Genomic DNA, 26,545 nt, shown 5'->3' on the forward strand with positions numbered 1-26,545 from the left:
TAGTTTATGCACTAGAGATATATTGCACTTAGCACTACGATCAAAACACATTTCTCATCTCTGACATAGTTTATGCACTAGAGATATATTGCAATTGAGGGTCTAGCTGCTGTGGTCAACCGTGTGACTTGTTCCGCCCCCGTCCCGGGTTTGACCCTCTATGTGCACGTCTGTCACCCCCGCGGTGCCTTACCTGCTCCTGGGCTTGCAGGATGTCCAGTGGGCCGTGGGGAATAGTCGTGGTGCGCGTAAGCTGGCCCGGACACCCCACGTAAATCAAAAAAAAAAAAAAAACCCATATCATTTTAAGAAGAATTGTGGGATTAGTTGAGGTATACATAGAATTCAAAAAAAAAAACAAATATCACAAGACGATTAATAGCTATAATAAGCTAGCATGACTAATTACTTACCATTCGAGAACTCGAGATTGCATATCGTTAGCACCACTCGTTACATTCCAGGGAATGTTGTGTACAAGTCATGAAATTCTACAACCCATACTGTGCACACATAAAAGCATTTTTCTTAGCTCAATCCCAGTAAATCTTAATGCCTCCCCTCTTTAAGTTTGGGCAGAGGCTAATAAGGAAAGACAGCATCCACAAAGTGCGCCCTACTTTAACCATGTATTAAATTGATTAACGGTTAGAAAACATAATTATATTTTAATTTACATTAGATAAATAAACAATATAGATTATTTTAAGTAAAGTATACTAGGAATAATATGTTTTTCCTATACACAACTAATTTTTTTTATTCAGAATTTTAGATTAGATAGGGTTTCTAGAGATAAAAATATTAAATGGAAACTTTGATTTCATAAAAAAAACAAAAATTCTTTATTTTATTTACTCCTCATCACAAAGATCCTGTTTTAAAAAAACAACCGGTGTTGAATCACCACAACACCGCACTAGCAAACACTAACTTCCAAAGAAGAACATGTCAAGGCTCCCGCTGCCAATACAAAGTTTAATATGGACTAATAGCTTTAAAAGGTGGTTGTTGTTACATCACATCGAGTATACCTGTCTAAATTGATATCAAACAAAGAATTGAATTAAAGAATCGAAGAACTAGCACGCTTGAATTGTTGGCTTCTAGTGGTGACAGCAAATGAATGTCACACATCAAATGGTATGACAATTTGCCACCAAAATATGAAACACCAATCTGGTGACCGAATATGAGAAATCTCAGTATCAGTATCTTAAATGGGGTTCTTTTTTTCTTTCATTTTTCGATACTCTTATCACCAAACAGCAGAAAGCACTTCAAAAATCTGATATGGTTCGCTGTGTTGTGGTTCAAATGTTACAAGTTTGTGTAGTATTTCTGCTTCGCCTGTGACTGTTAATCAATCCTAGCAAAAAGATTTGTTGAGAAGAGGATTGAAGCACAACTTGCACTATTATTAGCACGAAATTAAGAGAGAGGAGAAAGGAATGACCTGGTAAAATGGTCTGGGGTCCTTGCTTTTAATCAAAATAAAATGCCTAGCCAAAGAAAACTCCAAGCTCATCAATATCTTGCATTACATTTCAGCATATGCACATGTTTTAAAGAAGAGTAGAAAGTCATGCAATTCTACACGACTCGTACATAGCGGAAAAGGAAGAGCAGATTTTGAACTTCATATCAGGTTCATATCAGGCTACACATATTTCTTCTCATTCTCCAGGCAGGGACAGAAAGGGTAACACTGAAGGAGGACATGATAATGACCTACAATAGACATCCTGCCTTGGCATTCATTTGATGGAAATTGATTTGTACTGTTTCATTGTGCTGGTAATGGCTTGTTCAACAGGCAGTCTCTCCATGCTTGATGCACCATAGAATCCATGAACTCCCTTGGTTCTATTCAATATAAATTCTGCTTCTTTGGGTCCAGAAATGGGGCCTGCAAAGCCATCAAGAGATCTTTATAAGCCTATAAGTCAACGTTGGGGTTACCTTACAAGTAAAATGAAACATTCAGTAAACTCTAAAAATAACATATCACGAGTTTAAAACCACCAGCAAAGAGTACCTCCATGACACAGCACAATGACATTGGGGTTGATCTTATGTGCAGCATCTGCAATAGCTTGCACCTGAAACACACTTTCATCTAATGAGACAGCTGTTTTTGCACCAATAGACCCAGATGTAGTCAGCCCCATATGAGCAACAATAATATCAGCACCAACTTTTGCCATTTCCCTGGCTTCACTTTCATTAAAAGCATATGGAGTTGTCAAGAGACCCATTTTATGTGCCTTTTCAATCATCTGGACCTCCAATCTGGCCATTAGTAGAGTTGAAAAAACATGGCAATTAGATTCAATAGATAGACTAATAAGAGAAGAATCTGATAAAAACTTAGTATGGGACTCTCTCGGTGACATAGTCTGAGTCATACCCATATCCCATTCCTGTCTCTTCAAGATTTTGTCTAAAATTACCATCAAAAAGCCCAACAGTTGGAAAATTTTGCACCCCACAGAACCCAATTGATTCCACCTGCTTTAAGAAGTAATCCATTCGGCGGAAAGGATCAGTTCCACATACTCCAGCAAGAACCGGCACCTCCTTGACAACCTATAAATTCTTTTAGTTAGGTTTAAAGCTGGCAACAATAACCTTGATAAAAAATAAAATCATAAAAACAATGCATTGCCAACTTAGATGCCTACTGAGACAGATTACATGAGAGGGGGTAGCACCATTTTCAGCAGAGAGGTCAAACTTGATTACATGTTCTGTAGTCCACCTTAATTTGTAAGAACTGCTATAGTAGTAACTTCAACATAGGACATTCTGCTTATTCAGACCCCAGCTCTAAACAGAAATCCAGGTTTGATGATATACGAAACATGAAATAACAGAGAGGCTGTTTGTCACCCTCTCTTATCTATAACCATCACACATCAAATTTTGATTTCCTAAATGCCTTCTCCAACGAAGTTTCAAAATGAGTTCATACTTAGTTACCATTTTCTAAGCTTAAACAATGGCAGTCAACAAAAGGCAGAACCTCTATAATTCAGACAGGTGAAATGAAAATTTGGTTTCACTTCTCTTTAAGAAACATTTAGAAACTTACTGGTAAGACTTCATTGGCCATGTCAATTACTATAGCATTTGCATCAGCAAAAGGCAATAAACCAGCTAAAGAGCCCCTTCCTGCCATGCGAAAGCGTCCTGAGTTGTACAGTACTATTAAATCAACACCACCTGCTTCTTCAAACTTTGCTGATATACCGGTCCCTGCACCAGCTCCAATTATGGGAAATCCTTTATCTATTTGATCTTTGAGATGCTGCAATATTGCCTGCGTCTTCTGTAAAGTCTCTGTCACAGTATTAGTTCGTTATTGGTTAGAATTTATACAAATTTTCCACTATTCATAATCTATATGCATCCATAATAACGTTTATGGAAGTTTCTTTGAGTTACAAAATGAAGGTACCTGTTGCTAACTTGCAATCAAAACTTTCCAAACAATTCAATAATGCATCGTTTAGACAAGGTGTAATTTCTCATTTCATTAATGACTGATAAAATCCAACATGAAATGTTTTTGACTATAACCTGGTCTTGCGTCTGGATAGTTGCTTGGGCTGTAACAAATGGTCTCACAGCTTGACGAATTCAGATTGGAAACGTCCTGAAGCTCCAGATTGGGTTCAGAAACAGGATTTTGGAGATGAGTGGAACACTTAGGCTTACCCAAACTAATCTCTAAGAATGTGTCAACCAATGCATCTGCAAACTCAGGGTCATTGATGTGATAAGGATACACCTTTACCTGTTACAACAAACTGAAATTTATCAGGTAAATCATGATGGACAGCAAATGAGATAAGAATGGACAAGAAACTGAAGCGTTAATAGAAGGTTGGAACCAACATGCATCATTAACAAGCAACAACAGTACCTGCCGATCTTCTGTTGTTAGTATAAGCTTCTGTAGTTCAGTTAGTAGAGTATCAGTAGCCTCAGGATCATGAAAGGGTTTGTCAGGGGAATCCAAAGCTGAGATACCCTTTAGTGGCAGGCATACACGGACCTTTGATGATGATTTGTTGAGCTTATCGGCTATAAAACCAGCAAACTTCTTATTCTCATCAACTGTGGTTCGCATGATTGAGACCTGAAATTGACAATACATATGGAAAAGACATCAGAAAACCTGTACTGAGTGAAAGGCCACAGATTGGGTTACTCTCATTTGCCATTTATATTGTGGCATGAAATTAGTAATATTCCTAAACAAGCCCTTTACTTGGTAGGTAATGTTAATGAAGCTACTGTAGGCTACAAACATAGAAATGGAAAACAACTTGAAGATATGATCTTCAGTCTTTGGGTATTGATCCCAAATCGAATTGTTTGGGATTCAGAAGTAAGAGAAATCCTATTATCTAGGCATATTTGATGCACTACCAAATCATGCACCTATTGCCACAGTCATTGATATCAGTATTTTGAGAATGTACTTTAATTACCAATGGTTAACAATGGTTCTGATGATCAGTTTTGCTAGGATAGGCAATAATGAGGTTACGGCTTTAGTAAATGATGCAGAGAAGGGGATTGACATTGATCCACAAGAAGCTCAGCAAACAAACTCTTGAAATAGCAGTAACAAACTTGAGGTAAAAGTTGCAGAAGCAAAAGAAAACAGTTGCAGATAGAAATTATTAGAAAGACAGAAATTATTAGAAAGAATTCATCGTTTTTAAGACATTTCATGGAAAGTAAGATAGTTGACAGGAAAAATGAAGGAAAATAATTTGAGTGACTGATGCCAGCTAGTTCAGGATTAACACTTAATTGAATTGAGTCAAGCAATAAAACCAATCAAACAAAACTTCAGCACAATCTTCTCTAGCATCTTGTGATTGAGATGTTAGGTATTCAATACTAAAATATATGCAAGAATAACATGTGAAAGGAGAAAGCCTAGGTTAATGGCAACTTATTACCTGCTCATTGTGGACATAAATCTTTCTTTGCTGAAAATTAGAAGGTATGGTATTCTTAGCACCAAAGTTGACCATGTCCAAGGCTCCTACACTCAACACTAAAGGAATCTTCTTCTCTATGATCGCATCAAAACGGGAACTATCGCAAGCCATAACACCTCCAACTACATAATCTGCAACCTCAGTGGTCGTAATGTCTAGAACACCCTAAATAAAACCAAAAGGTAAACAATAATTGCAAGAGATTCAACATCACCAAAAGACAAAACCAAAATCATGTGACAGTAAGTACAAATCTATCCTGAACTGGACTACACCAAGTGAATTTTGAAGAGATACCTGTATATGTCCTTCTCTAACAAGTGATTCCATGGCCTTGCCCCCAGTCCCAGTGGCATGGAAAACCAGGGTCTCGTAACCTTCTTTTACCAATCTTTCCTTCACAGCATTCACACACGGAGTTGTAACTCCAAACATGGTTAAACCAACAGTGAACCTCTCATTATCACTAGAATAAACATTAGATCTCCCAAGCCTCCCATTCACCATTCCAGCAAAAGCAGCACCGGCATTCGATAACACAACCCTACTCACACTATTAATCCCACAGACATCGACGACAGATGGAAAGAGTATCAAATCCGATGATCCAATGTAAGGTTCAGTTTGACCACTAGCAACAGTAGTTACAATGACTTTCGGCAATCCAATAGGAAGAGACCTTAAAGCAGATGATATTAAAGATGTGCCCCCACTGCCTCCAAGACCAACAGATCCAGCAAGAGCACCGTCCACTTGAGCTTTTTCTAAGAAATTCTTAAGAGCTCTACTCATTACAGCAATAGCTTGGCCTCTATCATCTGGAAGCACATTTTGTGTTGTTTCAGCTGGACCAGGATAGGGAGCTAGAAGATCCTTTCTGGACACAAACTCAAAGTCTCCAACACTCTCAATCTCTTTGCTACCAACCGAAACATCAACAACAACTACCTGTACCTGCAATCACCGATAAAAATTTCAGTAATCAAACCCTTCATTCACTAACTATGAAGCACTAAGACCTCCGAACAACAACGACTGTCAATGTAACCAAACCAACAAAATATTTGACCCGCGCCTTGGTTCGTCCCCAATTGCATCATCCGTGCACAGGGGCCATGCTAATATTGTCTACATGATATCAATTCAGCACTACATTAACTAATCACAGAAGTGGAGACTAAGCTACATCAAATAGGTGAGACCACACATTCCAAGCAAGCCCCACGTTTTGTTAAGTTAGTGCAACATCTCTCATTTCATTATAATCAACAAGAAAACCCAGAAATCAAAATCCAAGATTTCTCAGTATCTTTCATTGCTGAAGAATTTCTATTGATCATAAAAGTGAGTTAAACTGTGAAGTACCTTAGAAGCAGAATTGAGATTGGATCTGACTGAATCAGAGAGGAATAGGAGCTCGTCAAGCTTAGTATCAGCTGTTCCAATACAGAAAACTCGAGGAGGTTTGCGGAGATGGGCCATTTCGTTTTTTTGGAGGGTTAAAGACTCAAAATTATTGTTGAGTTAGAGTGAGAGATCTTAATTTTGTGAAAGGGTGCGATGTAACGGCTTCCAAATTGCGTGGGAAAGCAGCGACAACGAACTATTGGATGCCGCCACGTAACCATTGATATGGCTTCATTTTTCCTGCTGTTCTCTGTGTGCTGTGACTGCTGTCTTTTCTTCTTTCTGTTTTTTTTTCCATTAAACATTGCTTGCAGTCCATTTTTCTTTAATAAAAAAAACAATAAAATCAAATTCGTGCTGTGAGAATCATTTAGGTAGCGTTCGAATAATTTAATGCACCGCATGATATTTCTATTTTTGTAATGTTTTTTTTAAGAGTATTTTTAAAAAAAATTAAAATAATATTTTTTTAATATATTAATATTAAAAAAAAATACTCTGCGCATCAACAAGGTCAAGCATACTCATGATATTTTTATTGGCAAAATATAAAATATAGATTGCATAGGATTGGCTGAATGAGATGGACAAGATTTTTTTTTTTTTTTTTTTTTTTTTGTAATGACGGGCATCAATGTTCTATGTTGAGATCCAGGCAAATCTTCCTTGCAAAGGGGAAATAAGCCTCCACATGACATGACATGACATGACATGACATGGTGCCACATCTTCATAACATATAAAAAAAAACTTTGGCAATAATAAATTGTGTTGACATATCAATGATCACATGATGGAGCATGATGGGTTGGGCTCATCACACCGACCCACCGGCATTGGCATGAGAAGCACTGGCTGACACTGAGGGCATGCGCATGGATCATAGATCAGGGCCTTCTGTTCAGTCTTCTTCTCTTGAGGCTTTTTCTCTTCTGCCTTCTTTTGCCCATCCTGTTTTGGTGGCGCCGGAGGTGGCCCAATGCTCACTACCTCTGCATGCTTCCCTGTTTTTCTTGTACGCAGTATTATCTCATATGGGTCTGCATTTCCTGTTACTGTTAATGTTCCCTTTCCTTGGTCAGCCTCGATCGTATCTACACCTGCATATAACGTCGAATTTGAAGACTATTAATAGGATGTCGGAGGAAGAAGAGACGTTAGTATTGTCATGACCATCTCGTCAAAAGCTTCGGTTATTAAATAAAATTTTAATATATAATTTATATTTATATTATTATAAAAAAATTTATATTATTATTATATATTATTAGTAGAATTTGAAAAAAAATTTGAACTTGAAACTCATATATATTTATATTATTTTATATTTAATTTTTATCAAATAAATAGAAATAATAAAATTCAAACTCGTGACTGTTTGATCATCAAGATTATGATGATATATCAAAAAACCAATTTAATTAAAAAATTTAAATTATTAAGTGATATATCAAGATATAATTTATATATTTTTTTTAACACAAATAATCTATATCGTGTGTGAAATTATCCACTAATTTGCAATCAAATTCTCCAAAACTAACTATCCAATCTCTTAAAACCAATCTCTCCAGAACATAGGATTGAAGATTTAGTCATCTCCCTTCTTGTACCACTTTAATAATCCAGCACTAGAACTGATTTATTGGATTGCACCATGTGCTAAAGCATGCGTGTTTTGTATTCATTGAGCGAGGACGAGTTGTCATTGTATAGCACATCTTGAATGCGTTGTCATGTCAAATCTAATCAACGGGTCAGTTCTTGATTCGGATGATGCAGTGAATGGACGAGCATCAATCAATCCAAGGAGGAGGGAGACATGATAAAAGTAATGGAGAACAAAATGTACGTAGGGCTTACCTTCAAGTGTAGACACAGCTTTGAGCACCTTTGTCTTGCATTTCTGGCATGAAATATCAACCTTCAAGACTGTTCTCTGTACCATGATCAGTAACCCTCTATTTCTTTCTTTCTTTCTTTCTTTCCCAAGCTCAACCTCTCAAACTAGCTTTTATTGATCTTCGTATCGTCAATGACACTTTAAAATTAGTAAAAGTCCAATAAAGAAGCGAACAGTTGTAACGAATCATTGGGTTGGTCATCTTCCTAGAAAAAAGTAGAGAACTTTTTGAGCCTTCTCCAGTTGTCTTCTTCTATTTCTAGTCTTGAGTAGCGGCGACGACCTTGATTTACAATACAAGTTGCCATCACAATTAGCAAGCTAACAGCCAAATACTGTTCATCGATCCTTCAAAAAGAAACAATTAATTATCAAGATGGGATGATGATTTGAATGATAAAACTAAGATTTGGAGGATTTTAATCATCTGATTATCTATTGAAAGTCGAAATAATTGCAGATGCCACTAAAAACAAGCAATTGATCCTTGGGCCAGTGTCTTTAATATCTTATGTTACTAGTTGACAAGTTTGTGTGTATATATTTTTGGAGGAGTTCTATTTTATCTCATTAGCTTGAGATGATAGATAAATTTTTCAGGCCCGGTTAATGTTTTTTCCTCTTCTTTTTCATGAAGAACCCTTTGTGATCATCCGAGGAGGAAGAATTAATATATATATATATATATAATTTTTTCCTCTTTTTTCTTTTACTCAATAAAGGAAAATCCCACAAAATACACTACTCCTCTTTGGTCATTTCCCAATGCTAAGGATTAGAATTACTAATGTTTAGTGGTTTGAACTCGACATTATAATATTGAGTTTTGTTGAGAGTTGGCATTAATTTTAATTATAATTGTACGAGTTTTAACAATGAAAGTCTTATGAGCTTGTGATTGGTTATGACTGAGATTTTGGAAAAGTTGTAAAATTATGACTGCGATAACCATCTACTCGGTAGGGCTAAGAAGTATTCCTTATAATTACGTGTGTTAGGGTTTGGTGCATGTGCTTGGCAAGAATTTTCTAGAACTGTATTTGTTCAACTATAATAAAAATATTTATCATTTTTGTTAATTATGGTTGAACCATGTAAAATCATCCTGTTGTGTATTTTTTTTTCTATTTACTATGATATTTTTAATATCTATTTACTCCACCTTAATAAATTATAAATATGTAAATAGGATTCTATGTCTTAAAAAAAAAAGGTGATATATATATATATAAAAGACACACCCACTTAAAAAAAGTTCTAAGAATGTTTGGTTAAAATTAACTTTTAACTTAAATAAAAAAATTGTTGCAAAATCAAGTTAAAATTTTATTTTAGTAAAAAGTTAAAATTCTATATTATATTCATTCTTTAAAAAGGTTGCTTTGAGTTATTTTTACCAAATATATTTCTAACTCGACGTTTTTTCAACATATTTTTATAATATATTATTTATGAAAAACAACTTTTGAATTACGATTCAAAGTCAAAAGTTATGCAAACAAACAAACCTTTACCTCACTTAAAATGAAAGTTGACATCTGCTGCAGCCAGCAATGCATAATTTTATGGATGTATGTATTTATTTATTTATTTATTTATTGTTTTTGAATGCTGAGATAATATTTAGGCATTGTCAATACAAACAAAAGTAATCCTTTCTCTTTTAATCACTTCCATACTTGATATAAAAAAGGTTCGGTTTAAAATATTTTATATTTAAGTTCTAACACACTACAATAAATAAAAGTGCATGCTTGGTTTCTATTTTTGTACTATTTTTTTTTTATTTGAGTATCTCAATTTTACATGTTTGAGGTATTGATATTTTGTTTTTATTCAATTTAAGTATATGTTATTAATTTAGTATGTTGTGTAAGGAGGAGTTTATTAATCTTGTGACAAGTGGCAACAAGTGAATTCTAATTAAAAAATATAAGAAAATGAAGAAAAAAATGAAAAAGAAAAGAGAAAGAAGAAAGAAGAAAGAAGTAAGAAGAAATTGGGATTCAATCATAGTTTTTAAACCCGTCCCGGTCCAAAGCCCGGGTTCCGGGTTTTGACCGAGTCACCGGGTCACCCGGGTCAATTCTGATTTTTTTTTAAAATCAAAACAACGTCGTTTTAGTAAAAAAAAAAATCAATGGGTTGCAACCAGGTTTTTGACCGAGTCACCCCGGGTTTTGACTTTTCCTATTTTTTCTTAAACCCGGGCCGGGTTGACCTGCCAGACCGGGCCGGGTTTCAAAACTATGGATTGAATACTTAGGAGTAAGAAGTGTTGGGTTCACAATCTAAGAAATAGGGAGAATTCTTGTTTGGGCCTTAAACGCTTGAGAAAAAAAGATAAGTCCAAAACTCGCACCTAAAACGACAACCCACTATTGTCAACAGTCATGGACCAGGGAGAAAGCAAAACTCTCTCATCCGATCTTCACACCAATGGTTTTATGGTGAATTTTGATATTAGATGTGTGAGTCCCAAGTATTGAGCTCCAAGTTTTTTTTTTCTTTTTTCCTTTTCAATTTTTGCTCCCCCTTTTTCTTTTTTAATTTCAATTGTTTTGTTTTTATGTTTTTCATTAAATCCTAGTTTTTTTCACGTAAATGTGTAGTAGTACCTGGTTTCATCGTGCGTGGTAGCAGTTAAACATGCCTTGTAAAAGACATTTCAAAGCCAAAGCCTTGAAGATGTGGAAAGCGTTACCAAAGGACATTAAAAACATAATTTCTCATGCTGATTGATTGGAAAGGTGTACAGAAAATAAGACCAAGTTGTGGTTAAATTCTAAAAACATAAAAAACACATGTCTTACAAAAGTGATTGATTGGAAAGGTGTACAGAAAATAAGACCAAGTTGTGTTTGAATTCCAAAAACATAATTTCTCATGCTGAGAACTTTTTTTTTTTTTTTAAGGTTAATGTTGGTGTTCGGCCAGATTGCGGTATCTCAACTAATTTTACAGGTCCTGAAGTTAACGATTATGTAAGCCTCCAATGATCATCATATGAGCAACCACGGGACTCTAACCTGAAACTACAGAAAAAACAAACCTCTTAATCCTAAATTTTTACTACTGAAACACCACGTATTGTTACAATGGATGCGACGTTGGGCTCTTTTCTGAGCTTTTCATAGAAGATTTTCTCGCAAGGAAGGCAATAAAGAATGACTGTGGAGGGAAGGGACGCCTTCTCCTGTAGGAAAATAAATTCCAAGGATGGGACCCTCTACAAAAATTAAAGAAAAACACTCTGATTTGAATTTTAAAAGGATTGTTTATTTATATGTTTTAAAAATAATATATATATTTTTTAATTTCTTTACTTTAATTTTTTTTATATATTTTTAAATTATTTTAATTTACTGATATTAAAAATAATTTTTTAAAAAATAAAAATATTATTTTAATATATTTCCAAGCAAAACAATACTTTAAAAAACAACCCTTACAAAAACGTGTCCAAATATATTGCTTTTATAAGTCATATTTGAGGTTGACAAATGCAAGCTCTAATTCATGCGTCATATACCTCCTCCTCCTCCTCCTCCTCCTCCTCCTCCTCCTTCTTCTCCCAGAAAAATCCTTATTCCGTTTTATAAACTGTATTATAATTCCATTTCCATGTATGAAGGACTTGCTTCCTTAAAAATAATTTGCTCAAGAAGCCATACTAACGCAGACCATACATATATCATGTCCTTGGACGTGAATCGCGTGTAACACAGTCCACGTTATGATTCTAAATTCTAGAAGGGGAAAGGGTACAAAAAAGAAGTTAATTTCATTTGATCTTTTAAGTACCTTTGATTTTATCAATTTCTTTTCAATAAATATATTTTCTCGCAATTACTCATCTCAGTTGGTTAGTTTTATTTTATCTCCAAAACAATAATAATAATAATAATAATAATAACAACAACAATTATGATATTACATATCAATAATTGTAGTAATAATAATTTTAATCGTTATTCTTTGAATTAATATTTTTTTCAGTTTTTTTATGTGATTTTTTTTAATTTTATCATTTAATATTTTATTTATTGGGAATTTAACTTTATAACTTTTTTACATTAGATGTTTCAAGTCTAATAACTCCGGTCACGAGTTTAACAAGTTAACATATTTTTTTTTAAAAAAAGCTTTATGAATCTCTTTATTTTTTTATTGGGTTGTTCCAGTCATACAATCTGGACCATGAATTTAACAAAATATCCTATGTTAGCTTAATTTTAATTAGCATTGTTACATATTTTATCATAATTGGTTTTTTATGTTTTTTTTTAACTCTATTTCAATACATAAATATTATTTCTTGTATAAAAAAATAATTTGACCTCTAGACGAAGAGCGAGCAACAAAACTAGTTGTTTGCTAGAAGGGTTCTTCCACAATTTTAAAGTTTTTGTTAATTCAAGAATTTTGACCTATTACATAGAAATGAATAGTAAACTAATTTACTGGTTTTCACGATCTGGTCCGTTCAAGTTTGGTTCGGGTCAAAAATTCTAACCGATCCGGTTAGACTAAATTTTTCCTTTGCTTCATTTTCTTAATAGTTAAACATACATTTGAACATATTTGTTTTGTAAATTAAAAAAAGCCTAAACCTTGTTTTTAAAATCTGCACAAATTAAAATATTCAATCGGTTGCTTTTTAAAATGCTTTTCACTCAAAAATATATCAAAATAATATTTCATTTTATTTTAAAAAAATTATTTTTAGCATCAAAATGATCTGAAAATACTAAAAAAAATATTAATAATTGTATAAAAACTATAAAAAATTTAATTTTTAAAAAAATTACTTTTAAAATACAAAAACAAACGTTACCTATTCCACACCCTAAATAAAAAAAACCAGAACAAATGAATATAAGCTTGCTCTCTTCCAGGTTTTCTACTCCATTCAACTTCTTTAACTCCTCCATTCGAATTAAGGAAACACCACCAAAAGATTCAAGAGAAAATACTCTTGTTAGGTTCTGTTTAAATTATAAACTAACATGAATTAATGACCTTGAAGTCTGGTTCAAGATATTGAAGCTTTGATTTTCTAAAAACCACTGTACCTGAAGCATCCATTACTTGCGATTTCATCATGTCTCCTTTTTATCCCGTACCCATCATTTATTCCTTCAACTCTGGTGGGCGAGAGAGAGGAGAGAGGGTGGTGGTGTAGTGCTAAATAAGTGCTATGGAGGAGGGTTATGGCGTGTTGTCAGCTTTGCTGGTTGGGAGAGAGGAAGGAGGGTGGAGGCGAGTCAGGGATAGAGTCATTAGCAGAATTTTTAGATTTTCCTCCGGGTATTATTTTTTTGTTATATTTTTAATCTATTAAAATAATTATCAGTGATGATTTGCGATCTGTCAAAAAATTTATTGATAATAATTTTATTGGTAGATTTACTAATGATCGCCTATAAAAAAAATTAATAAAATATAAAATAAATTTATTAATAAAGTATTATTTATTTCATCACAAAACACATAAGTCATAAATTCAAAATAAATTTCATCAATTTATAAATAAATACAACTTTACAAAATCTCAAACAAACTCTAACATATACAAATCATACATTCATACAACAAATTTTTATAGAAAAAAAACTATAAAACAAATAAACACCCAAACAAAATACATATATTACAAGAATATACAATAAAAATTAACATTTTAAAATTTAGTTCAAATAAAAAATGGGTAGTTTTGCTTACTTGAGGTAAGAAATCCTCAATAAAATTTGAATTAAAACAAGAATGCTGACAAACTGAGTGTTAGTGTGACTGGATTTGTAGTGGGAGGTTGATTTGTGTTAAAATTAGAGGAAGAGGTTGTATTGTTTGTTGAAGGGAAAAATAGAGAGGAAAAAAAAAGAAATGAGGGAAGAAGGGAGGAGAGTCGCTTGACAAGTTATAAATTAAATATTATTGAAGGTAAACGGATTTAATGACAAATTTAAATTTGTGGTGTGTCTATCTGTAAAAATAACACGTCATTATACTATTTGGTTTTTTTTTTGTTTTTTTCCCCACTATAATTCCCTTAATATATACAGAAAGAATATTTTTGTCGGTGTTTATTGATGAATATTGTTAGGGCATATTCAGTAAGAAAAATTCACCGCAATCTATCAATGAAAATATTTTATTTGTCTGTCCGTTTATATTTATTAATTTTCTAGTAATAAGGAAAGTATTGGTGTTGGAGGCTACTTCTGTTTTGTTTTAGGTTAGGGTTTTAAAATTGAAAATGCTATTTTGCAATGTTTTTATAGTTGGTTTATTGTAGGCTTTGTTGGGTCAGTGTAGGTCTGATTCACTTGGTTTCTATCTCTTCAAATCAAAATTAAATTAAACTGATTTTTTTTTAATTTTTTTTAATCAGTTTTATCTATAATTTAATTTTCTTGATTTAATCAGTTTTTTAATTATGTTTTTTCACTTCTATAACTCATGCATAAATCGAGCAGAAATATTGTGAATCGTTGGTGACGACCCCATCAATTTAATTCCTTAACTAATGCCAAATGCAAAAGCTCATTCAATTACTTTTACACACACACACACACACACACACACACACACTTTATGAAGCTTTTCCTCGCTTTTATCTTTCCCGTATCCAAGCAGAACAATTTCCCACAAATTAAATAATGTACGGATGCATAGATTCCCATTTCAAGGGATTGCTTTCTGTCATTTGATAAAAAAGTTTCTACTTCTAGAGTTTATGAAACATCTTCTTTTAATAACAAAAAAATATTATCATGCAATAAAAAATATAAGGTTATTTTATTTTATTTATTAAAAATAAAAAATATATTTTTTTAATTTAACCTATATATAATCTTAGGTTAAACTTATTTCTTTTGATTATTGTGATCACATCATGCAATATCAATGCAACTATAGCTTATATATATATATATATTTATTATTATTTATTTGAATTATTTAATATGGTAACAAAGCATAACCATTATATTTTTTTTTGATTATATATATATATATATATATATATATATATTATTGATTTTTGTATTTTTTTTATTTTCTAATGGCAAGATGAGTAGGCTCCGTCCTGAACCCTGACTTAAAAGAGAGAAAATGGAATAAATATATGCTAAATTTTAATGAAAAACTCAATCACATGCAAAAGAAAAGATTCAAAAGTTAGAAGTGAATGGCTAAAATACCGTAATGGCTAAAATACCATTCCTATATTATTTTTGAAGAGTTGTGCCTTTTAATTTTTTTTTCCCCTTTAACTCTCTAGTGTGTGTGGATATGAAAGACCTAATGTTTACTGTTATGTAAGTAGTCGATTTATTTGAACATCTGGTTCATGAAAAATAAATAAATTTATGATTCCAAATGTTTGCAATTTTTTTCTTAATGCGTGTTCAAATTTCTCTAATTTTGGATAGATAATGGGTGGGCCCAATTATTCCATGGTTCTCAAACCTTAAGGAGTCAATTATTTTGATTTTTCTACAAGTTTGAACATAGATTATATATATATATATATATATATATATATATATATATATATATATATTTGTTACATGCATCTTAATATATAGAAAGAGAGGACTGATGTCAGTGGAAATATTATACTCATTAGCAAAATAAATAAAAAAATCTATCATTTTCTTTAATGACTATCAAAATAAAAACAATGATAAAAACAAAAGAGATATACATTATAAACGAAGACCATTACGGTCTAGAGCATATAGTCTTTATATATAAAGTAAACACCGAGCTAGGAATCCAATTTTTCAAAATAAATAAATAAATAAATAATTAAAGAATTGTGGATCATGTGTGATGTCCCCCCGTCATATACGGAACACCAATCAATCTAAGCGCATTGTCAACATAAATACACCTAATGTTTCATGTTTGATTTTAACGTTGTTTGATGATGTACTAAAACAATAATATAAATTATATTGTATGCACTATGTTTCACGTTCCAATGAAGACAATTTCCCACGAGCTAATGTGCGAATGCATGGATTCCCATTTCAAGGGATTGCTTTTTTTTTTTGTCATTAAAAAAAAATTCTTTTTTTTAGAAAAAAATAATTATCATGCAAAAATGGATATCTTTTTTTTTTTTTTGGATTTGAGGAAACCTCACCTCTCGAAAAGCGCCCTTTGTGGGCCTAGATGAGCGAGTAAAACCCCGGCTGTCCCAGGCTCTTACAAGAGATGCACGCCCTGACTCTAACTGAAGACCTGCCGTGTAGATCTTAAACCCTTTTCCATCACGCTACGCTTATTGGGGACTGTAAAAATAGATATCATTATCATAAAGAAATAAAAGGATGTTTAAAAGTGAATTTTAACCCTTTTTTTATTAGAATTAATTTGTTTTACTTTAAATTTATTTTTTTTACTATTTTTGAATTATTTTAATGTGTTAATGTTAAAAATTAATTTTAAAAAATAAAAATATATATTATTTTAATTTTTTTAAAATAAATTTTTTTTTGAAAAATAATCATTATCTATATTTTTAAGAAAGAAAAATAGAGTAATGTATTTTTATCCATGAATGTATTATAATTAATTAATAAAAATATGTTGTTAATCCTCGATCTTATTCCCATAAAAATATATCAGTTATAAATTTTGTTTCCAAATTAGAGCAAAAACCAGATATCAATCGAGAACCGTATTAGCTGTCTTTTGGTTTTTTCTCTGTCGATTTGACTCATTAACTTATTAGCTAGACATCCCACGTCAGCACCTAGTCACTAAAAAATAATGGAGTAGCTAGACATAAAAAATGGAAAGGACGGTTTCCAACTAACAAGGCAACCGGTAAAAAACAAAAGGTAAAATCCCGAGTGATCTAATAAATTGATTTGGTAATTTAATTGACTTTATAAAATCATATTAAAAAACAAATTGCTACTTATTAACTATTTATTTTTTATTTCTTTAATAAAAATAATATTATTTTATTTTATTAAAAAATATCAAGAATCAATCTTGAATGGTTTTGTAATCTAGTTAAAATACGTAACACGGAACTTGAATCGTGCTACCCACTAAATTGGATATAAAAATTATATTGTTGATATAAAAATTAAAAATTAATAGAGATAGAATTTTATGATTGGATTGGTAGGCTATATCAGTTAACCAACAAAATAAACCTAAGTGTCCCTCAGGTAGAATAATCTACTAACAAAATAGTGGGTGTCACTTGTAACTTGATGGGTTAGTGGACATTACTTTTAGGTTTGAGGATTATTCGGGCATTGATGATTTTTTTTAATTCATCAATGTTTAAATAAATATTCATAAAACCAAGGATAAACAAAATAACATAAATTTATTTGAAATCATATTAACTTCAAATAAAGTAAAAAAAATCATGAAAACCAATTAAAAACTACGTAAATATTGAAGAATAATTTTTTTTAAAAAAACCCAACATAATTAAATTGAAAAAAAACTCAAAGAACAAAAAAAGACCTAAAAGCACATGAGTTTGCCGCCTAAGCCTATGTGTTTGGGTCTTTAATTTTTTTTTAAAGGACAAATGACGTATTATCCATCCTTGCTTTTTATCTTAAAAAAAAATACCAGGTGACATGTCACCTCTTGTGTCCAGATTCCAGCTTAAAAAGTCGGCAAATGTGTTTTACATCTAAAATTTTATTTTTAACTATTTTTTTATGCAAAAACACTTTTTAAATCTAAATAAACTCATTTATGTTTTCAAATAACCTAAAAAACAATCCAATCTTAAATTTGAAGGTGAAATAAGACCAGGTAACTTTCTTTATTCAACCTCAAGTCCGGAACTAAAAAACAAGAGCAATAAAGTTTTAGATGAAACATTTTTAAAAAACTAAAGGAACTTATAAAGAGTCAAATTATAAAGTAAAAGGATCAAAGTAACTTTTTAAGTGAATTTGGGAACAACAATCCTAGTCATTCGTGGACTGCGCTTCATCGTAGTCATTCGTGGACTACGCTTCATCGTAGTCATTCGTGGCATTGCTAGTCATTCGTGGACTACGCTTCATCGGAAGTTGCCACAGTGGCATTGCTAGTCATTCGTGGACTACGCTTCATCGTACTCATTCGTGGCATTGCTAGTCATTCGTGGACTACGCTTCATCTGTCATTTTGTTTAACGAAAAAAGGAGCTCTTGGCTACGCACGGGCCATGCGTGCACCCTAGCCTAACTTTCTACTCTCTTTTTTTTTTATATCGTTTTTTTATATTTGCTAAATATCAACATTCCTTAAATAATAAAAGATTATTTATATTTTTCAAACAACCTCAAAAAAATAAATATTATTTTTCATTTTTCCAATGATTTTGTTTATTTATTCAAAATTAATATAAGAAATAGTTGTTATTTTACAAAAATAATTATTATTCATGAAATTTTATAGGAAAATAATAATGGAGGTTTGATAATTAATATTTAATCAATCTAAGCTGCATAGTTTTTAAAAATTGTAATGACACCAACACTGAAACTCTAGAGTTGATATATATCACTGGTTTTTTTTTCTTTAAAATGATATCAACATTGATTAATTATATCAAGGATTTGATAGTTAATACTTTATATTAATTTTTTATTGATTATATCTATCTCACTTAGAAGCTGTTCATGATTCTTCAACATGTATTAAAAAAAAAAATATCAGAATTATATCGCCTTCTTTCCATTAATTATTATTAATTCTTTTAATTGGTTTTTTAGTGATAATAAATAATTGATTGCATGTTTGTTGTTTTCATTTATCGAAATCATACATGTAAACATGAGATCAAAACATGCCCAGAGATGGCGGGCTAGCACTGGTTGCTTGAGAATATCCTCCCTTTGATTAAGCAAGAACTTGTTTCTATCTTTGTCGCCACTTTCTGATCTCCATAATACGAGTGCTTTATACGGGCTATCTCTCTCATTACAGCTTGATGATCCCATTAAAATGGCCAAAAACATTTAAGAAAATGGCATAGATTTGAAGAGGATAAAAGACACAGCTGCTAAACCCTCTAAGTTGCTAGGAAATTTAGTCATAATTTCTCGTTATAGTACTGTCCAGCAAAGTTCGTGAATCATGTGTGATGCCCTTCATCTTTCATGAATAAGCTCTACAACTTTCATGTGATTTGCGATATTGTCAGCATCAATATTCGAGTACGACAATAGTCATTTTGTGGTTATAAAGTTTGCTATCGTCAATTTCCAAAGAAAATGGGGACACTGTCGTCGAACAGTGGAAATTATAAGGACGATTTCTCATGCCTTTACGAGAGTTCCGTATGTGTTCACCGCACGTCTCGTTCCTTGAATAATGCAAGTGTGAAAGCTCCTCTTTTTCCCTCCTCTATGATGCTTTTCTTTGTTGGTATCTTTCCCATGCCCAATCACGACAGTTTTCCTCGCTCGAGCTACTGTATGAACGCAAGAATTCCCATCTCAAGGGATCTCTCTGTCATGTGGTCAAGAATCTTCTCCTTCCCTAGTTCTCGAGACATCCTTTTCGAGGAGGGGGGGGGGGGGTATCTGTTATATGTTGTCACTTTAGAACGGAGTTTTGCTTCCCAATATAAACTGTTTTGTTTTCTAGCTACAAGTTGGACACAAGTTTTTGTATCATTTTCTTTTAAGAATTCAAATACTTCATTAAGTAGAGTGAAAAGGGATAGAATTCTTACATAATAATATAAATTATATTCTGGGACTTTACCTAACAGCTTAAACTATTGAGTTGAGATGATTTTTTGACATGATATCAGAGCCTTGATGACCAAGCGGTTACGAGTTTGAATCTTATTATCCCTATTTATTTGATAAAAATTAAGCACAGGGTAAAGTGGGTCTGTGCAAGTTTCAAGCTCAAAAGACTTTCACTTGAGAGGGTGTGTTAGAGAATAATATAAATCATATCCTGGGACCTCACCTAACAGTTTAAGCTATTGGGTTGAGATGGTTCTTTGACAAGAATATCGTCCAAAACACTATCCTCTCTAAAAGATTTTGGAAAAAAAATGTTAGTTCACATTGCAAATAAAAAACATTACATGCTAAATTGAATTGAATTAATAATTTATTATAATTTTTATATTTAAAATAAAATACTAATTAATTCATAATTGAATTTAGTTATATTATTTAAAATATACGTGAAAATAAATTCAATTAATAATCTTAGTTACTTTGCATTTAGTTTAAAAAACAGTCATCATCCACACTGCCCAAGTAATATATATATATATATATATATATATATATATATATATATATATATATATATATATATTAAAAGATTCGGGTAAAAATAGTATTTATGATAACATGTGGGTATTTTTAAAATATTATTTTCAACTTTAATTTCAAGAGAGAGTCCAAATTTTATTGGGGAATGGAGATTTTTCTATTTCTTTTGGCTCTTCTTTGTAATTCATCATTTGTTTTTTAATTTCTGTGTAATGAAATTAAAAACACAATTAATTTATGTATCTTCAAGATTAGGAGTTGTAAAATAATAGTCTTTCTTTGTTCTATGATCTCCAAACTCCAGCGTTGTTTTACCTTCTCGATAATTGAAATGAGCATACATCATTGAGGACGAGCTCAGAGAAATGACGATGAAAAACTGTTCCCAGATGTGAACAAGTTTTAACCAAAATTGCACTTTTAACCAAACAATTTCTTGTATTTGTTATTTTTATTTCGAAACATTAATCAAATTCCCTTTCATATATGTCATTTCTATCATGGAATGGAATATTAACCGTACACAACTCTAAGAAGCTAAGAGTGGATAGCTAATGAAGACAACCAGTCTAATTTACTTTAATGAAAAATATCTTTTTGAGTGGGTTTTTTAATGTGATAATACTTGTTTTTTAAAAATATATTTTATTTATAAATATATTAAAATAATATTTTTTTTAAATCACAGTTAGAGGATTACTATAGAGTTTATGCTTAATTAAGATAACGAAGCGTGTAGTCTCATAATTCCATTATGACATTTCATTGATTCTCATAAATAAAGACAAGAAAAGGTATTTTATCCGTCACAAATACCTTTTTCTTTTCTTTATGAATTAATGCCATTGACGACTCTCTAATACGAACAAGAACGTCGTGATGAACGTGTGATGAATGGCCCAGCAGACTGTTTGGAGAAGGCGATGCTTGTGATAGAGGAGGCTCCCATACTGTTTGGTGGAGGGCAGGAGGCATAGATGCCAAACAAACCTGACCAGGCCTCTCTCTATCATAGTAGAAACGAGAAAGCGTTGCATAGGAAGACAAGAAAAGAAGCGGCAGAGGCAGCAGAACAGAGATGATTCCCCATCGCTCTCTTCTTCCTAAACCCAATTCTTCACTCAACGGACTTGAACCGGAAAGATTTTGCTTTCTTATGATGACCTCCTCGAGAGAGTACGACACATCGGTGTTTCCGTCTTTCTAATCTTTGTTCAACAAAAATATTAATAAGTGTATTTTTTGAACTGTAGTTCAAGCATTTTTTAAAATAATTTTTTTATTTAAAAATATACTAAAATATTTTTTATTTTTGATATTAAGATATTAAAATCAGAAAAAAAACATTAAAAAAATAATTTAATATATTTTCAAACTAAAAACATCCAAAAACAGAAATAAAAACACTCCCAAACACATCTTAAAATAATATAAAATCATTTTAAAAAAATATTATATAATAGGTGTGATTTACCGAGCATTCAAACAATGAATTTATACTCTTTCTTTTTTTTCCCAAAAAAATGTCCTTCACGTATCAAATGGTTTTTTCACGGCAACAATTCATCATTTTATTGCGTGATTGATTTTTCAAAGTATTATTTTTAAAAAATATATTAAAATAATTTTTTTTTTTAAAAATTATTTTTGATATCAGCGCATCAAAATAATTTAAAAAAATAAAAAATATTAATTTTAAACAAAGAAAAAAATAAAATAAAAATCTAAATTCATGTTTATTTTTGTGTTTTAAAAGTATTTTTAAAAAAAATTAAAGTACTTTTTAAAAAAAAAAAATTAATTTTTTTTTTAAAACATACAGATAAACGCGAACCTAGAAGGAGATCCTCGTACTTGTGCTAAGGCAGTCTCCGTCTTTCTTATCTTTGGTCAACGATAAAAGAACCTAAGTCCTTTGCAACAAAGAACCCAAGTCCTTTGCAAAAAAGAAAAGAACCTAAGTCCTCTGCAAAAAAGAACCTAAGTCCTATGCAAAAAATATTATATAATAGGCGTGATTATTAGATTTTCTATTCGAGATCCTTTTCTTTTGCAGGCGACACATGTTGATATATATATTTTTTTCATTATTTAATATTAAATTGATAATTTAGTTTTTTTATTAAACTCAGGACGTCTATGATTTCAAGGGTTTTTAGTTTGGATGATTAACCTATGTTTAGAAGATTTATTTTGATCATTATTGTAATATTCTTGGTTTTTTTGAGAATTTTAACTTATAATAAACCACATTATCCTTCATCTTCGAGTGTGTCCGTGGGCCAATGATGTCATGTTTGTCAAATCTCAAGGAGTCGATTGTAGTTCTTGAATCACAAGGATTTAATTGACAAAACAAATGATCTGCGTCTGCGTGTTACTTGTCCTAAAAATCTGGTGTAATAGCAGCGAAGGCCCTTGTCCATTCATTACACATGCAGGATGAATGAAAATGCCAGATTCATGAATGGTTGCAAGAAAATTGAGCACCACATACATGAATCTGGCTCAGAGATCATGCTTGCAAGATTGAGATAGACCATTCATTTCACATTAATTGTGTTTTTTATTTTAAATTGATTTAAATTCACTTAAACGTTTTTATCATGAATAAATTTATTTTATGTTATTGTTTCTAAATATTTTTATCCTCTTAACCAAACAAGTTTCTGTTCTTATCTATCTGTCGTTTCTTTCTGTCCTGGAATATTAACAGTACACAAGTACTCTAGCTAGGAACTAAGAGTGGATGACTAATGGGAAGAACCAGTCTAATTTACTTCAATGAAAAACATCGTTTGCAGTTTAAGAAAGGAGTGTTATAATCCCTGGTTAGACGATGACTGTAGAGTTTATGCATTAATTATGATTAATTAAGAAAAATTAAGAAGCGTTGTAATCCGGTCCCTCAATCTCATTGATTCTCATAAATAAAGAAAATAAAAGGTATTTATCCGTTACAAATCTTGTTTTTGAATTAGAACAAGACATTCTCCTTCAAGATATAGATTGATTATTTTTTATTTTGGTCTACGGAAGTCTTTATTTTTATTTTCTAAAAAAATAAATTAAACTCGCTATCTCTTTCTTTGTAAGCGACGACCCTTTATTTACAGTATTGTTGGCTGGTTAACCTTCACCAGATGTGAATCTGACTGTAAGAGAAGTAATTAATCATGCTCACCTACCATTTCTACAGCGAGATCATCGGCATGGAGGCCTCTATAAATAGAGCCAACATGCAACTTCATTAAACACAATAACTCAAATATACACACCAGAGGGGGAGAGAGAGTGAGACAGATAGAGAGAGGGAGAGGAATGGAGGTTGCTCAAGTGCTTCACATGAATGGGGGAAGGGGAGAGACAAGTTATGCACAGAACTCACTGGTTCAGGTAATTAATTATATAGATTATCTGAATATATATGCTTCTATATATGCTCAGGAGCAAGAAAACAATAAATAGTCGTCGAACGCTATTTGAAAGTGTACTGCTCACAATATATATTTAACAAAAAATAGACCCGAATCTTAAACCTCTAGAACGAGTGCATTTTTTAGAAATATGATACTATTAATCATACCAGGAACAACGTATGTACACAGAGACAAGTCAGTGTAGTTAATATGCTTTATTATCTTAATAATTAGCAGTGATTAGCTAAGATTTTGAACCAGAACTTGAAAAAATCCTACGCTTGCTGGGGAAACTATTAAGCACGGCCAAATAGCTCTTCAATAACTAGAAGTATTTGAATTAAATGAGAGAAAAAGCTATTTTTCTTAACAGATTACTGCTTTGTATTTTTGGACATGCAGCGAAAGGTGATATCCATCACAATGCGAATCGCAGAAGAAGCCATAACCAATATCTACTGCAACACCTTCCCTACAAGTTTAGCCATAGCAGACTTGGGATGTTCATCAGGACCAAACACTCTATATGCAGTTTCTGAACTTGTCAAAGTAGTGGACGAGGTCCGCAGAAAACTAGGCCATCAATCACCAGAATATCAGGTGCTGTTGAATGATCTTCCAGGCAATGACTTCAATGCCATTTTCAAGTCATTGGCAGGCTTCCAAGAAAATCTGAAAAAACAAATGGGAGATGGGTTTGGGCCATGTTTTTTTGCCGGAGTCCCTGGTTCTTTCTATTGCAGGCTTTTCCGTGCCAAGAGCCTGCATTTTGTCCATTCTTCCTACAGTCTCATGTGGCTGTCTCGGGTATGGCATCGTTATATGTCACTAGTTACAGAGGATGCATCATAAAATTTCCGGCTTACACGCCCCTTTACATTCAAATAATTCCGTAGGCAAGATAGCAATAAGCAAGTCTAATTATTAAAGGGATAAAGAAAATAAAACAAGATTATATAGAATTATGTTTATGGTTTCAAGTTTTAATTTATAATTTTTTCTTCGTGATTATAGGTCCCTGAAGGGCTGGAGGGTAACAAGGGGAACATTTATATGGCCAGCACAAGTCCACCAAGCGTGCTTAAGGCTTATTACATGCAGTTCCAAACGGATTTTACTCTGTTTTTGAAGTGTCGCTCGGAGGAGCTGGTGGCAGGAGGGCGCATGGTTTTAACAATTTTGGGTAGAAGAAGCGAAGATCCTTCCAGCAAAGAGTGTTGCTACATCTGGGAGCTTTTGGCTGTGGCTCTCAATGAAATGGTCTTAGAGGTAAATTATTGATGAGTAATATATATATATATAAACTAGAGAAGATCAAAATAATAAGAACAAAACAATGCAGGGGATCATAGAGGAAGAGAAATTTGACTCCTTCAACATTCCTCAATACACTCCATCTCCATTTGAAGTGGAATCACAAGTTAAAAAGGAAGGGTCCTTTACCATTGATCGTTTGGAGGTATCTCAAGTCAATTGGAATGCTTACGATAATGAAGTTTACCAGTCTGCAGCTTTTGAAGATGGTGGATACAATGTTGCTAAGTGCATGAGAGCTGTGGCAGAGCCCTTGCTTGTTAGCCACTTCGGTGAAGCAATTATCGATGAGGTTTTCTCTAGGTATGGAGAAATTGTGGCCAGTCGCATGTCAAAAGAGAAGACTGAATTTGTCAATGTGACTGTTTCCGTGACTAGAAAGGGATGATCTTGATGACTTGTTGATTCGATCATGATCATGTGGTTGCCAGTATCATAGTGAAATTAATCTATGTTTTCCTAGTTTACTTGCTCATTGAATGTTGCAGCTCAGCTGTTCTTCATGTCCTAGTCTTGAAGGATCTGATCAGCTAGTTCGAGCCTTTCTTAATTTTATTTATAAAAAAGAAAGTTAATCCATTGTGATTTTCTTCTTTAAGCTATGATTTAAAATTTGTCAAGGAATTGGAAGTCGCCTTAAATTGTTTGCCTGCCCTTCATTGCTCTCATTAATTTTCATTTGTAAAACCCACGGCAGTTCTTGGTTGTTTATTTAAAACAATAAATCCAGTAATTTAATTCGAGGTTTAGAATCGGTTTATCTTGAAATGTATTATACTTCAAATTCAAATCCTAATTAATAGTGTTTTATCTTGAAATGTATTATACTTCAAATTCAAATCCTAACCCTAACCCTAATGAAACTTAAACCCAGACTCCAAGAAACATTGTTCATATCAGCATTTAATTTAGTGTATTTTCAAAATTAAATATTATTCTAGTCTTGAGCATGAACTCCAAGAAACCTGCGAAGATTGTGGGTTTTTTTTTTTCCTTGTCATGTGATGTTCCCTCTTGATTTTATACAACACTTATCTCTATATGGAAGAGGTGTGCTTTGTACCGCCCAGAGGACATATAGATATAAACCCGGATCGAATCAATAAGAACAAAAGCCTTTTCAATTTTAATCATCGTTTTCTTTTCCACTTGTGTTTATTTAATTTTTGTGTATAAGAAAATATCTAGAAAATAATTTTAAAA

The 26,545-nt window shown here is 32.2% G+C and overlaps 2 protein-coding genes across 2 annotated transcripts; one reads left to right on the top strand and one right to left on the bottom strand.

The window, feature by feature from the left end:
• Positions 1–1,444: 1,444 nt before the first annotated feature.
• LOC7495494 (toMV susceptible protein tm-1(GCR26)) lies at positions 1,445–8,457 on the bottom strand. Its single transcript, XM_024605619.2, has 11 exons — positions 8,292–8,457; positions 7,220–7,528; positions 6,387–6,493; positions 5,319–5,975; positions 4,980–5,186; positions 3,929–4,144; positions 3,583–3,799; positions 3,095–3,342; positions 2,411–2,589; positions 2,039–2,292; positions 1,445–1,909 (listed from the first exon to the last, which is right to left on the bottom strand). Exons 1-11 carry the CDS (start codon positions 8,374–8,376, stop codon positions 1,758–1,760), a joined length of 2,631 nt encoding a protein of 876 aa, XP_024461387.2. The 5' UTR covers positions 8,377–8,457; the 3' UTR covers positions 1,445–1,757.
• A 15,332-nt stretch (positions 8,458–23,789) lies between these two features.
• Positions 23,790–25,921, top strand: LOC7480140 (S-adenosyl-L-methionine:benzoic acid/salicylic acid carboxyl methyltransferase 2). The gene is made up of 4 exons (XM_002310784.4): positions 23,790–24,005; positions 24,431–24,835; positions 25,043–25,297; positions 25,371–25,921. The coding sequence occupies exons 1-4, from the start codon at positions 23,931–23,933 to the stop codon at positions 25,728–25,730; spliced, it is 1,095 nt and encodes a 364-aa protein (XP_002310820.3). The 5' UTR covers positions 23,790–23,930; the 3' UTR covers positions 25,731–25,921.
• The last annotated feature ends 624 nt before the right edge of the window (positions 25,922–26,545 follow it).

The sequence above is a fragment of the Populus trichocarpa genome, chromosome 7, assembly GCF_000002775.5.
Source record: "Populus trichocarpa isolate Nisqually-1 chromosome 7, P.trichocarpa_v4.1, whole genome shotgun sequence".
Classification (NCBI taxonomy): Eukaryota; Viridiplantae; Streptophyta; class Magnoliopsida; order Malpighiales; family Salicaceae; genus Populus; species Populus trichocarpa.